Source organism: Hyalella azteca, unplaced genomic scaffold, assembly GCF_000764305.2.
Source record: "Hyalella azteca isolate HAZT.00-mixed unplaced genomic scaffold, Hazt_2.0.2 contig4474, whole genome shotgun sequence".
Taxonomy (NCBI): Eukaryota; Metazoa; Arthropoda; class Malacostraca; order Amphipoda; family Hyalellidae; genus Hyalella; species Hyalella azteca.
In genome coordinates, this window is record NW_025934688.1 from 11,555 (window position 1) to 26,502 (window position 14,948).

Below are 14,948 nucleotides of genomic sequence, written 5' to 3' on the forward strand. Positions count from 1 at the left end.
GAGAACACATCACAGGGAGAACACATCACAGGGAGAACACATCACAGGGAGAACACATCACAGGGAGAACACATCACAGGGAGAACACATCACAGGGATAACACATCACAGGGAGAACACATCACAGGGACAACACATCACAGGGATAACACATCACAGGGATAACACATCACAGGATAACACATCACAGGGATAACACATCACAGGATAACACATCACACAACACACCGCTCATGATGTGTTTGGTTGCCTTGTCCCCCGTGACACGGGACGTCAGGGAGAGGCGCCCCCGCCACGACACCGCCACCACCACCGTGTCAGGCTCAGCGCTCCCCGACACTACGCTCTGGTACCGTGTTAAAAATTTATATTAAATATTAATATATTAATATTAATACATTCGCCCCGAAATTGACCCCGACATTGACCCCGACATTCACGACGACATTAACCCCGACATTCACTCCCACATTGACCCCGACATTGACCCCGACATTGACTCCGACATTGACCCCGACATCGACCCTGATATTCACGACATTGACCCCGACATTGACCCCGACATTGACCCCGACATTGACCCCGACATTGACCCCGATATTCACGACATTGACCCCGACATTGACCCCGACATTGACCTCGCCCAGGCCGTAGTTGGCGGTGATGGTGACGGTGGCGGGAGACCCGGTGGCGGGGTCACGGGTGAACATCACACCCGCCATGTCGGCGGCCACCATCTCCTGCACCACCACCGCCATCTCGCTCACCGGCGCCATGCCGCGCTGTCTGGTACATCATCGTGATGATGTTCATAATTAATGATGTTGATGATGATGTTGATGATAGTGATGTTCATAATGATGTCCATAATGATGATAATGATGTTTACAATGATGTTCATGATATGATGTTCATAGTGATGTTACTGTATTCATCGTATACAGGTATTTATCATGTGTTCATTGTTGGATTGTAGGCATATGTCGCGCTGCCAGATGTCCGACAATATAAATACATTCATGGTAAATAAGGAGCAAAAAATTAATTATTTACATGAATTCAACTACCCCAGCTAACACACGAGTTCAATTTCAAATTATATTATCATGAAATTAAAAAAAAGAGGTGTATTTTGATTCACTGTATTGTCTGTGCCTTGGCAAAAACTTGCAATAAAAAACAGTAAAAACCTCGAAAAAAATTCCAATAAAAAAACAGGATCTAAACCTCGAAGAATAAAAAACAGTAAAATCCTCGAAAAACCTCCAATAAAAAAAACAGGATCTAAACCTCGAAGAAAAAGCAACTGACCTTCTGTATTGGACGCTGGAGAACTGCACTACAGAAGCCCAGCACTGAACCAGGGCATCCAGCACCTGGTCCAGCCCAGAACAGCCCAGCACTGTGAGGTTCTGTCCAGCAGCGGACGCCTCGTCACCGTCCTCGTCACGTCCGGACGAACGGACGGCAAAACGCACGTCCGGGTTAGGCGTCTCGTAGAGATCAATGAGGGCTCCTTCTACGGCGCTACGTACGTCCGGACACACGGCGCTGCTCCGTAGCGCTTCTGAGGCTCTTATGTAAGGGATATTGGATTAATACAATCGATTAATAATATTAGATTAATATTAATAATCGATTATATTAATAGATTAATACAATTAGTCTCGTAGAGATCTACGAGGGCTCCTTCTACGGCGCTACGTACGTCCGCACACACGGCGCTGCTCCGTAGCGCTTCTGAGGCTCTTTTGTTAGGGATATTTGATTAATTATGAGGAATTTTGATGATGATGATATGGTGTCAGCGTAGGTAAATGATAATTATAATAATAATAACAATATTAGTAACTTGGTAATAATTAAATTATGAGTAATTTTAATGATGATGATATATGGTGTCAGCGAAGGTAAATAATAATAATAATAACTTAGCAATAATCAAATTATAAGAAACTTTAATTATGATGATATATGGTATCATCGTTGGTTAATAAATAATAATAATAACACGGTAACAACCAATACGGGAAAGACTCTTGTGAGATACGTCTATTTCTCTGAATAAAATGCAACGTCACGGTAATCATTGATACACAAAATACTTTCCTGAAATGAAGGAAAGATGTCAAGTTTTTTTATTGCAGAGGAAACTTGTTCGGCAATAAAGTCACGGTAAAGTATTTAATAGTTCTTTACAATAATAATATCAGATCCTAAGTTCTGCTCGGCTAGGTATAACGGACGGACAAGACGTCCAAGCGGTCACTTTCCGCGTATTTAGCTACTCATTTTTCTGAGTAAATATGGATATTTCTAAGTTTTTGGTCTCTCATTTCCCTGGCATCTTTCACTGTATTTAGCCATTCATTTTTTTGAGTGAATATCTATATTTCTAGGTTTTTGGTCTCTCATTTCCCTGGCATCTTTCCCTGTATTTAACCATTGATTTTTCTGGGTGTATGGGTATATTTCCATGTATTTGGTCTCTCATTTCAATGCGTGTATGAGTATATTTCCCTTTATATATGGTCACTCATTTCACTGGCATCTTTCATCGTATTTAGCCATTGATTTTTTGAGTGAATAGGTATATTTCCATGTTTTTGGTCCATCATTTCAATGGGCGTAGGAGTATATTTCCTCATATTTAGCCATTGATTTCTCTGGGTGTATGGGTATATTTCCATGTATTTGGTCTCTCATTTCACTGGGCGCATGAGCTTATTTCCTCATATTTAGCCACTTATTTCCCCGAGTGTATGGGTGTATTGTCCCATATTTGACTCACTTATCACATGCGTCTTTGATCTGCGAGTCCTGAGCAGAGCCGAGGGCGCGCTCGATGCCCTGCAGGGCGGCGGTGACGGCGGCGCTGCTGGCGAGCTGCAGACGCCACGCCTGCGTCGTCACCGTGATGCCGTCGGGCACACGGAACTGAGGGCAGGGGGGTGGCAGAACTGAGGGGAAACTTGGAACTGAGGGGAAACTATGGCAAGGTGTTGTAGTGATGCCTCGCGCCCTTCCTGGGGCATGATAGTAACTATTTTATATAAAGTCTTACGTAGAATCTCTGTTTAGATGGAAACTGAATGTTCACAGCGCTATATTTTATATGAGCTGTTGTCTCCAACACCACATAGTCGTTCTCGGGGCATGGGGCGGTGTACTGATGCCTCGTGCCCTTCCTGGGGCATGATAATAACTATTTTGTATAAAGTTTTACGTATGATATCTGTTTGGATAAAACTGAATGTGCACAGCGCTTTATTTTATGGGAGCTGTCGCCTCCAACAACTAAAATATATATAAATAGTCGTCCTCGGAGCATGGCAAAGTGTTGTACTGATGCCTCGCGCCCTTCCTGGGGCATGATAACAATTTACAAAAATATAATAATAATAATAATACTTTCTCATTACATTAACCGTCATCAATGGTATTCATGTCTAAAAATGAGGTAAGGAGCGTTACTGTCAGTGAAGGCTAGGTTTCTTGACTAGCTCTTGAGAAATGCATTACCGGCATTTCAGTGGCCGGTCGGCACGTAAAAAGAAACACCGTGTCGCCGTTTTTATTCTAATTTAACACCAGAAATCCGTAAAACATCTGATAAAAATGGCGAAACAGTTTATTTTCACGGGGCGACCGGCCACTAGGATGCCGGTGGGACCATTTTTTCACCGTTTTTTCTAACAGTGCAGCTCTATGCCTAAACGACTAATTAATGGCCATTTTATAAATAGATTAACTCATTAACATCACTACGACACTACGCACTAATCTCCTTTTAGAAAGAAAGAGTCGCTGACCTCCTGAGGGAGATGTCGCTGCTGCTGGAAGGCACTGAGGACGGCCAACGAGGCGCCCTTGCCCCCAGCAAGAGTCACGTCCCGACACCGCTCGTCGCTCAATCTCTCCACCACAGGGAGGGGCTCGTCCCTCGTCACCACCACAGGGAGGGGTTCGTCCCTCGTCACCACAGGGAAGGTCTCATCACCGTCCCCACCATCGTCTTCACTCGACACCGGCCACTCGATCTCCTCGGGCTCCGGTACCGGACACAAGCCTGTAAAGCTGAGGCACCGAACCTGTCAGTAAGCCATACTTCGAAACCAAGCTTTATGTCGTTATTAAACCTTGTACGTCTCTAGAAAACCATTCTTTTATTTTATCATTAGTCCGCCTAGACACAAGCCCGTGCTGCGGTACCGAACCCGTCAGCAAGCCATACTTCGTCACCAAGCTTTATCTCATTATCAAACCTTTTACATCTCTAGAAAACCCAAATACCTTTATCATTAGTCTGCCTAGACACAAGCCTGTAAAGCTGAGGTACCGAACACGTCAGCAAGCACTTCGTAACCAAGCTATATCTCGTTATCAAACCCGTACGTCTCTATAAAACACATAACTTTATCATTAGTCTGCCTGGACACAAGCCTGTAAATCTGCTGTACCGAACCCTTCAGCAAGCGCACACACTTCGTAACTAAGCTTTATCTCGTTATTAAACCTTGTACGTCTCTAGAAAACCATTCCTTTATCATTAGTCTGCCTAGACACAAGCCTGTAAAGCTGAGGTACCGAACCCTTCAGTAAGCCAACACCCTTCGTAACCAAGCTTTATTTCGTTATCAAACCTTTTACATCTCTAGAAAACCATTCCTTCATCATTAGTCTGCTTAGACACAAGCCCGTGCTGCGGTACCGAACCCGTCAGCAAGCACTTCGTCACCATGCTTAATCGCGTTATCAAACCCCTTACGTCTCTAGAAAACCATTACATTTATCATTAGTCTGCCTAGACACAAGCCTGTGAAGCTGAGGTACCGAACCCGTCAGCAAGACCGCACTTCGTAACCAAGCTCTATCTCGTTATCAAACCCCGTACGTCTCTATATAAAACCCATAACATTATCATTAGTCTGCTAAAATCGCAAGTTCACCACGAAATTAAAAGCAAAGTAAACATCGTGCAAATTCACCATATCTTCATGAAAAAGTTTCGGTGACCAGTTCCATCATAAGTTAATAATTTTTTGAAAATACAAGCACAATCACCACTGGAAATCAAAAAATACATGACAAATACCAAAACCTAAGTTTCGAGAAACCGGCAATGGAAAATGAAAACCTATCAATTTAAAAGTTCAAGAGGATAAGAACTGTGCGCATTATTTTTTCAAGGTTTTCTCTAATAAATATGCTGCGATTCTAAAATCCTTAAATCCGAATCATCAGAGGTTGCCCCAACTACCTTGCAATTGTACTTATATACAGTCTCGTCGCACTGTTCAGCGTGAGAAAAAAAATTTTAATAAGAAGGAAAGGCGCACAGCTGGGTGACTAGGCTTATAAAGTGGCATGTTTGAGTTTGAATGAAAGCTGCAGTCGCGTTGTTCTAAAACCTTGATGTAGATGTTACACTACGTCATTCCGGCGTGTGATGATGCGCAGCACGCACAACTGTATTCATAAACAAGTGTGGCATGTGGAATTTCAATAACACGAAGGGGCATGTGGAATTTCTGTGGCATGTTTGAATGAAAGCTACAGTCGCATTGCTCAAAAACCAGGATATACAGGTTATGCTAAGTCATGCCAACGTACGCTGATGCGCAGCACGCACAACTATATTCATTGACAAGGTTAGACCGCATCCGGACAGAAACCACGTCCAGTTCTTATTCCCTTTAAATTGTAAATTGATAGGCTTCTTACTATCTGTTGTCGTTTTATCGATACTTTGGTCTTATTATTTTTCTTGTATATTTTTATGTTCACTAGTGACTGTACGTGTATCTTCAAATATTTATGTAGCTCCAACTGATGATGCAGCTGGTCTCTGAAACGTTTTTATGAAGATATAGTGAATTTACTGGGCATTTTCTCGGCTTTTCAATTCTTCGAAAACCCGTATCTCGTTAGTAAACACTTAATCTGGTCTGGATTTGCAATGTCAAATTACTTAGGCCAAGTATTAAATATGTGAATTCATACAGGTCTGTAAAACTGAGACTGGAGTTCAGTAATGTCCGACCATTGCCTTACATATCCTATGCGTGAAATTTAAAGAGAATCAAATGTAATTATATTGTAAAATACTTAAACAGTAATTAAAATTAATACCTAGTAAATTAAATTATAAAATTAACGTCTTACAGATAAAATTGTATCACAAAATAATTTAATTTTATCAAGGTGTCGGCCAAATTTGTACGTGTGGATGATTTTGATTTTGTACAGCAACACATTCATACTCTATAGCGGAATATTAGTGTAGTTCAGTAGAAGTTGTTTTTCCCTGCAGGTTCCATTGAAGACCAGAGAGTATTTCTTATTGACAATTTTTTGACGATTAACAAAAGCAATAAGACCATAATTGTCAATAAGAAATCAATCAACCCTGCAATATAGCGCAATAGTGTACAATGTAGAGTTTGTTCATTTACTAGTTTGTTCAAACTTGACGTTAGGTTCACTACTAGTTAACGCTAGCTTTATAGTTAATTTGAAAGAATTAAGTGTACTCAAAAAGCACTGCAGTATTTTCGATCAAAATTGTAAAATTTAATGAATAAAAATATACCTAATGCATAAAAATTTAATAACTACAAATTCTAGGAATACAAAGTTAAGTAATACAATTTAAAAACTACAAATTTAAGAAATACAAATTAAGGAATAACAAATTTATGAATTACAAATTTAAGAATTGCAAATTTAAGAACTACAAATGTAAGAAATACAAATTAAAAAAATACAAAAAAAAACAGCACAGATGATGCAGACGTTACCTGCGCGTGAAGACCGCAACGCCAGCACCACAGACGTCGTCGACGTAGGCGGTGGTAGCGCAGACGTCGTGCTGTAACGTCCACGGGTCACCGCTGTAGTAACGTACCGTGCCACGGTCCAGTGTAATGCATACGTGTACACGGCGCGTGCCAGCTGTAACACGTACACCAGCTGCTACGTTAAGACCTATGTACATATGCCTATTAAATAAATATATATTACATGTGTATGCTTTTAAACAAATTCGTATAGGTATATGCTTTTAAACAAATTCGAATACGTATATGCTTTTGAACAAATTCGAATACGTATATGCTTTTGAACAAATTCGTATAGGTATATGCTTTTAAACAAATTCGAATACGTATATGCTTTTGAACAAATTCGAATACGTATATGCTTTTAAACAAATTCGAATACGTATATGCTTTTAAACAAATTCGAATACGTATATGCTTTTAAACAAATTCGAATACTTATATGCCTTTAAACAAATTCGTATAAGTATATGCCTTTTAAAGAAATTCAAGATGGATAGTACGTCTTACCATTTTACGAGTACGTCTTTTAAAAAATTCAAAATAACGTTTCTTCATAACGTATTTAACGCATGACTGTCAAATAGTACTGAATTTATATTCACTTGAATAAATATTGCACGTCATTTCTGTATTTGTTCGAACTTGTCTCTTCCTAGACCAACAGTTACAGTACATATTATTCACTGCCATTCTTATCATAAGTCACACAACGACTGTAACCAAAACAAAATGTATAATGTAAAAATATTTACATATAATTCACTATTATTTTAAATGATAATTTCCCCAGAGATCGTAAACAAAGAACTGACCCACTTACATATAATTCACTATTCACTATTATTTTAAATGATAATTTGAACAGAGATCGTAAACAAAGAACTGACCCACTTACATATACCTAATTCACTATTCACTATTATTTTAAATGATAATTTGAACAGAGATCGTAAACAAAGAACTAACCCACTTACATATAATTCACCATTATTTTAAATGATAATTTCCCCGTAGATCATTAACAAAGAACTAACCCACTTACATATAATTCACCATTATTTTAAATGATAATTTCTACGTAGATCATTAATAAAGAACTGACCCAAGCACCGGAAAGTAACATGGGAAGGTAGGACGTCATCCTCCCCCACCTCCTGCATGTCAAAGCTCGAGGACCTCACGGGGTAATACTCCCCACTGGCCGTCTCCAGGTACCCGAACGTGCAACTGTGTGAAATGTGTGAACATGTATTGTTTTGTGAAGATATATTGTTGTGTGAACATGTATTGTTTTGTGAAGATATATTGTTGTGTGAACATGTATTGTTTTGTGAAGATATATTGTTGTGTGAACCTGTATTGTTTTGTGAAGATATATAGTTGTGTGAAAATGTATTGTTTTGTGAAGATATATTGTTGTGTGAAAATGTATTGTTTTGTGAAGATATATTGTTGTGTGAAAACGATATTGTTGTTGTGTGAAAAAGTATTGTTGTGTCAACATGTATTGTTGGGTGAACATATATTCTTGTGTGAAAATGTATCGTGTGAACATGTATTGTTGTGTGAAAAAGTATTGTTGGGTGAAGATATATTTTTGTGTGAAAATGTATTGTTGTGTGAAAATGTATTGTGTGAACATGTATTGTTGTGTGAAAATGTATTGTGTGGAAATGTACTGTTGTGTGAAATATATTGTTATGTGAAAATATATTGTGTGGAAACGTATTGTTGTGTGAACATGTATATTGTGTGAAAATATATTATACAAAAAATTATCAGGTAGAATGTATAATATATAAAATATGAAATAGGCCCGAATTAAACCTGGTTTCTTTAGTACAAGCGGAGCAAGAACAAATTTTCAGGAAATGAGACTTATAATATAAATAAATAAGAATACATTTAATATGTTATAAAAAAAATTAATTCCGAAATATTCATGGATAAGTTTTATGATTATATTTTATTTAATTCTATCACATCTTTTATTGCAAAGGCGTACCAAGAACTTAGTAATCAATAAGGATATTTACTTAGTTAAGGAAGTGGGGTAGCAGAAGGAAGACAGAAAAAGAAAATCTCCATTTTGGAGCATGGAGTTGAACTCCACGGAGCGGTGGAGTTTACTGGCCGCTTCACCCATGCCCCATCTAAAACAGAAATTATTAATGTATTATAATGCATTAAAAAAACTATACAACCACTCAATCATTTATTTTTTGCCTTCCGTTCACAAGTGTTGATGTCAGGATGCCTGCTCTTATACCACTGCAGATAAGCATGAATGTTCCCACGAGAACATTAAATGTTCAATTTAAAGTAATACTTCGTATTGTGTTAAGTGTTATCCGCTATAATATCGACACTAAGAACAATAAATGGCCCATATAGCGCTATTAGTAACACACGTTCTTAGTGACCCATGCATGCATGACACACTTATTCATGCATGATAGAAATGTATCACTGATACGCCCTCTTACAGAGCCAAACTGTGTCAGGATGACCCACACAACGGCGAAAAGTGCCTCGCTATTCGGACTAAGTCTCGCTTACTTCTATGAGTGAAGAATCACACATCATGAATGAATGGTGAATTATGAATGAATGGTGAATGATGAATGAATGTGAATGGTGAATGAATGGTGAATCATGAATGAATGGTGAATCATTAATGAATGGTGAATCATGAATGAATGGTGAATCGTGTATGAATGGTGAATCATGAATGAATGCTGAATAATGAATGAATGGTGAATCATGAATGAATGGTGAATCATGAATGAATGGTGAATCATGAATGAATGGTGAATCATGAATGAATGGTGAATCATGAATGCATTCATCACTGACCTCCTGAGCCTGGTCCCTCTGAGGTACCACAAATCAGTGGTTGGGTGCACGGTACTTCCCAGTTGCACGGTGCCAGCCAGTACCCCGAGCTGGTGGTACGCGTCACGGTCCAGAGACCTGGTAGCATGTATCACGATTATAGTTAATCTATCCACAATGATCATGTATCACGATTATAGTTGATCTGTCCACAATGATCATGTATCACGATTATAGTTGATCTATCCACAATGATCATGTATCACGATTATAGTTGATCTATCCACAATGATCATGTATCACGATTATAGTTGATCTGTCCACAATGATCATGTATCACGATTATAGTTGATCTGTCCACAATGATCATGTATCACGATTATAGTTGATCTGTCCACAATGATCATGTATCACGATTATAGTTGATCTATCCACAATGATCATGTATCACGATTATAGTTGATCTATCCACAATGATCATGTATCACGATTATAGTTGATCTGTCCACAATGATCATGTATCACGATTATAGTTGATCTGTCCACAATGATCATGTATCACGATTATAGTTGATCTGTCCACAATGATCATGTATCACGATTATAGTTTNAACTGAGGGGAAACTTGGAACTGAGGGGAAACTTGGAACTGAGGGGGGGTGTTGAAACTGAGGGGTAATGTTGAAACTGAGGGGAAACTTGGAACTGAGGGGAAACTTGGAAGTGAGGGGAAACTCGGAAATGAGGGAAACTTGGAAGTGAGGGGAAACTCGGAACTGAGGGGAAACTTGGAACTGAGGGGAAACTTGGAACTGAGGGGAAACTTGGAACTGAGGGGAGATGTTGAAACTGAGGGGAAACTTGGAAGTGAGGGGAAACTTGGAAGTGAGGGGAAACTTGGAAGTGAGGGGAAACTTGGAACTGAAGGGAAACTTGGAACTGAGGGGAAACTTGGAACTGAGGGGGATGTTGAAACTGAGGGGAAACTTGGAAGTGAGGGGAAATTTAGAACTGAGGGGAAACTTGGAACTGAGGGGAAACTTGGAACTAAGGAGGGGAAACTCTGAACTGAAGGAGGAACTGCAGATCTGCAGAGGGAAATGCAGAACTGAGGGGAAACGCAAAACTTAGTGGGATTACAAAACTGCGGGAGATATCTTGAAACTGAGGGGAAATGCAAAACAGAGAAGAAAACTGAGCACGGAGGTACGAAAAAATCTGGAAGACATAAAGTATTTAGCAATTAAATATGGATATCAACACTATCAATTATATTTCAAGTAATTCAGAGTCAGCGTTATACCAACCGTGACTCAGAATTGAAAGAAAACATGACGGTGAGGATAAAATATATATAGAGGTCCCAATACCTTCAATGATAATACAAAATGATAATCTATGCCAATGAAAGTTAATGTATAATATATAATTTAATTACATCTACATAACTGCAGGATTTCCAATTAAAATCGAAATTTAGTATATTTGCAATAATTGACGCACTAATTCAACACACTGTTAGAAAAATGACCGTTAACGGTATTACCGGCATTTCAGTGGCCGGTCGGCACGTATTATCATGTATCACGATTAAAATTCATTTAATGCACAATTATCATGTATCACGATTAAAATTCATTTAATGCACAATTATCATGTATCACGATTATAATTCATTTAATGCACAATTATCATGTATCACGATTAAAATTCATTTAATGCACAATTATCATGTATCACGATTATAATTCATATAATCCACGATGATCATGTATCACGATTATAATTCATATAATTCACAATGATCATGTATCACGATTATAATTCATTAATCCACATTGATCATGTATCACGATTTTAATTCATTTAATCCACAATGATCATGCAACACGATTTTAATTCATTTATCTCAATTATCATGTATCACGATTTTAATTCATTTAATCCACAATGATCATGTATCACGATTATAATTTATTTATCCACAATGATCATGTATCACGATTATAATTCATTTATCCACAATGATCATGTATCACGATTTTAATTCATTTAATCCACAATGATGATGCAACACGATTATAATTTATTTAATTCACAATAATATTTTTAACTGCAGAAATGCTGCTTGATTTTAACACAACACTTGTGATATTATTAAGAGAGTTCCGATTATTAATATTAATATTATATTAATGTATTTTCTATTAAGAATAGTTCTGATTTCGTAATTTCGTCAGCCAATCACATACGGATTTTCAAACTAAGCCCGCCAATCACAGACGAGAAATGGGCCGTTACATGCACTTAGGCAGCTACGAGTACTCAAGTGAGCTTTAAAATAACGGCCTCAAAACTGAAAATTTTTTAAATCAAATATTCCCCTTTATTTGTGCATTTCATATTTTTTGCATGCATAAGATACCCGATCGAAACTTTCATATGAAAGAAATTTTTTTAAACAAAAAAGTTTTAAACAAAAAAGTTTAAACAAAACTTTTAAACAAAAGTTTAAACAAAAAGTTTAAACAAAAAGTTCGGAGTATGTTTCTGAAAAGAATTCATGTACACATTTAAATGGACTTAGCTAGTACGTTGATACGTACCATGAATATATTATTCAGAATTTATACCAACACATGTAAACGTAAGATGCATGCTAATTCTACCGGATATCCCGCAACGATATCACCCAAAAGTCTTAGAATTTAAATATTTACATATTTCATCATCCCTTAGTAAACCTACAGTGAATATTCATAAGCGTTGAAAAAACCACTTTGTTCGAAGATTAAGTTTCAAATGATTTTTAGGGCAATTATCCTAAAAATAAATATGCTTAGGGTAAGGAAATTAATACAGTTTGACGAAATGGCTACCCATGTTCTCATTGATCTCAAATTTGAACCCAAAATGATCATTAAGGGGCAGAAATTAACGATAAGAACGAAGAAATGATCGCCAAGACGTATACATTATTGTCATGGCGAGAAAGTGATCGTGAAGCAAGACACAAAGAAGACACTCAAGCTTGGACGGCGGCCGGCGTTATCAGAGCCTCACCAGCGCTTATCTCACGCGCTTATCAGCGCCGCTAGTCACCAATTATAATAAAAAACTCAAACATTAATAATGTTGTTGCCAGGCATAGCAAGCAAACATAGTTTATTCTTATATCCTTATATAGGTATATATCATATGTAAGGAAAGGATCCAATCCTTATATGAATAATCATTATCCTTAATATGCTTTATTCATATTATAATAATAAATGCTTCTATATTATTAATATGCCTCTCATTATGAGAGAAGAAACGAAGCATATTCTTATGTGTTAATCATATCGACATTACGATGAATAAAACTGAGAGAGATTAAATTTCAAAGAATTTAACCTAAAGAATCACCTTTCAGTCATAAACTAACAATACAAATTTAATAAAAATAAATTAAATTAACAATTAATTACAATAAAAATTACAATAAATTAGCAAATTAAATAAATAAATTAAATAAAAATAAATAAACTAACAATAAATATTCACTTTTCGAAGCAAAGACTAGAACATACAGCGTGTAAGACCCTTAGATATGCAGCGTGTAAGACCAGTTTATTCAAGATCTGCATCATGCATGAATCACTTATCCATGCATGACCCACTTATCCATGCATGACTCACGTAAAGAACTTATTCATACATGACCCACTTATTCATGCATGACCCACTTATCCATGCATGACCCACTTATCCATGCATGACCCACTTATCCATGCATGACTCACGTAAAGAACTTATTCATACATGACCCACTTATCCACGCGTGACCCACTTATTNCATGACCCACTTATCCACGCATGACTCACGTGAAGTACTTAATATCAGCCTCCTCCTCCCTGGCTAGGGCGGCCCCCAGCAGCAGCGGGCTGGAGTCCCGGAACAGGTCCACGGGAGCCTTCAGTGCCCGCCATACCAGGCGCAGGCGCGCCTCCTGTACGCCTGAGTCGTCCTCGGGACATGGCAAGGTGTTGTAGTGATGCCTCGCGCCCTTCCTGGGGCATAATAATACCTATTCATTAATAAATGATAATAATTTTTCATTAGATTAACCGTCATCAATGGTATTCATGTATAAAAATGAGGTAACGAGCGTTACTGTCAGTGAAGGCTAGGTTTCTTGACATCGTCTTGAGAAATGCAATGATGGTTTCAAACCTGCAAGTCAAAATGCCAAAATGCAACTAGAATTTTAATACTATCAATATATACTTCGTATACACTTCCAAAAGAAATTTTTCAGAAGAAAAGACGTCAGAGAAATACGATCCAAACTTCGAAAATAAGTAAACTACCACTCAGAAAAATAAATGGGAGTTTTTGTCCAAATATTGACACACTTTCTTCATGTAACGCTGATACACCTTTCTGAAAGCGGCCACGCTAGGGCAAAAGTGCATCGTAATTCGGACCAAGTCTGAGACACCTTGTCGCCGAGCAGAATGTCAAGCTCTAGGGCAAATATGTGTCGCTATTTGGACCAAGTGCCACTCATTTTCCTGAGTGAGGAGCGTAAGTAAGGCACCTCAAGTATCCGTTGTACTGGAGCCGCCAGGTCCTCATGGGCTGGACGCACTCCAGCAGCACCCCCGGCCCCCGCCACCCGCCCCCGCTGTACTGCTGTAGCCCTCCGTCAGGCTGGTCTTTTGCATGACAAAAACATAATTAAGACTGTAATAGACAATTAAGATTATTATACATAATTAAGACCATAGTACACAATTAGGACTAAAATACACAATTAAGACTATAATACATAACTAAGACTATAATACACAATTAAGACTATAATATACGATTAAGACTATAATACATACCTAATAAAGACTACTATGCACAATTAAGACGTAGTTCACAATTACGACTATTATACATAATTAAGACTATTATACATAATTAAACATAATAAACAAGACGTCACAAATAATTAAACATAATTGATAAGACGTCACAATTATACCAGGACCCCGCCACCCGCCCCCGCTGTACTGCGGCAGCCCTCCGTCAGGCTGGTCTTTAGCATGACAAATACTAATTGAGAATATAATAGACAATTTAAGATTATCATGCATAATTAAGACCATGGCATAGTACACAATTAAGACTAAAATACACAATTTAGACTATAATACATAATTAAGAATATAATAGACAATTAAAACTATATATAATATATGATTAAGACTACAATACATAATTATGAATATAATAGA

General features: G+C 37.8%; 1 protein-coding gene across 1 annotated transcript in view; it reads right to left on the reverse strand.

Moving 5' to 3' along the window:
- The window catches only part of LOC108668812, a gene marked incomplete at its 3' end in the record, with an annotated part of 28,723 nt that overhangs the window by 10,925 nt on the left and 2,850 nt on the right, over positions 1 to 14,948 (reverse strand). The window contains exons 3-13 of the mRNA XM_018156063.2: positions 14,261 to 14,378; positions 13,545 to 13,730; positions 9,699 to 9,815; positions 8,879 to 8,995; positions 7,945 to 8,069; positions 6,801 to 6,954; positions 3,813 to 4,077; positions 2,792 to 2,937; positions 1,312 to 1,575; positions 639 to 786; positions 229 to 346 (exon numbers count right to left, since the gene is read on the reverse strand). Coding sequence (XP_018011552.2) covers positions 229 to 346; positions 639 to 786; positions 1,312 to 1,575; positions 2,792 to 2,937; positions 3,813 to 4,077; positions 6,801 to 6,954; positions 7,945 to 8,069; positions 8,879 to 8,995; positions 9,699 to 9,815; positions 13,545 to 13,730; positions 14,261 to 14,378 — 1,758 coding nt within the window. The remainder of the gene's footprint in view (positions 1 to 228; positions 347 to 638; positions 787 to 1,311; positions 1,576 to 2,791; positions 2,938 to 3,812; positions 4,078 to 6,800; positions 6,955 to 7,944; positions 8,070 to 8,878; positions 8,996 to 9,698; positions 9,816 to 13,544; positions 13,731 to 14,260; positions 14,379 to 14,948) is intronic.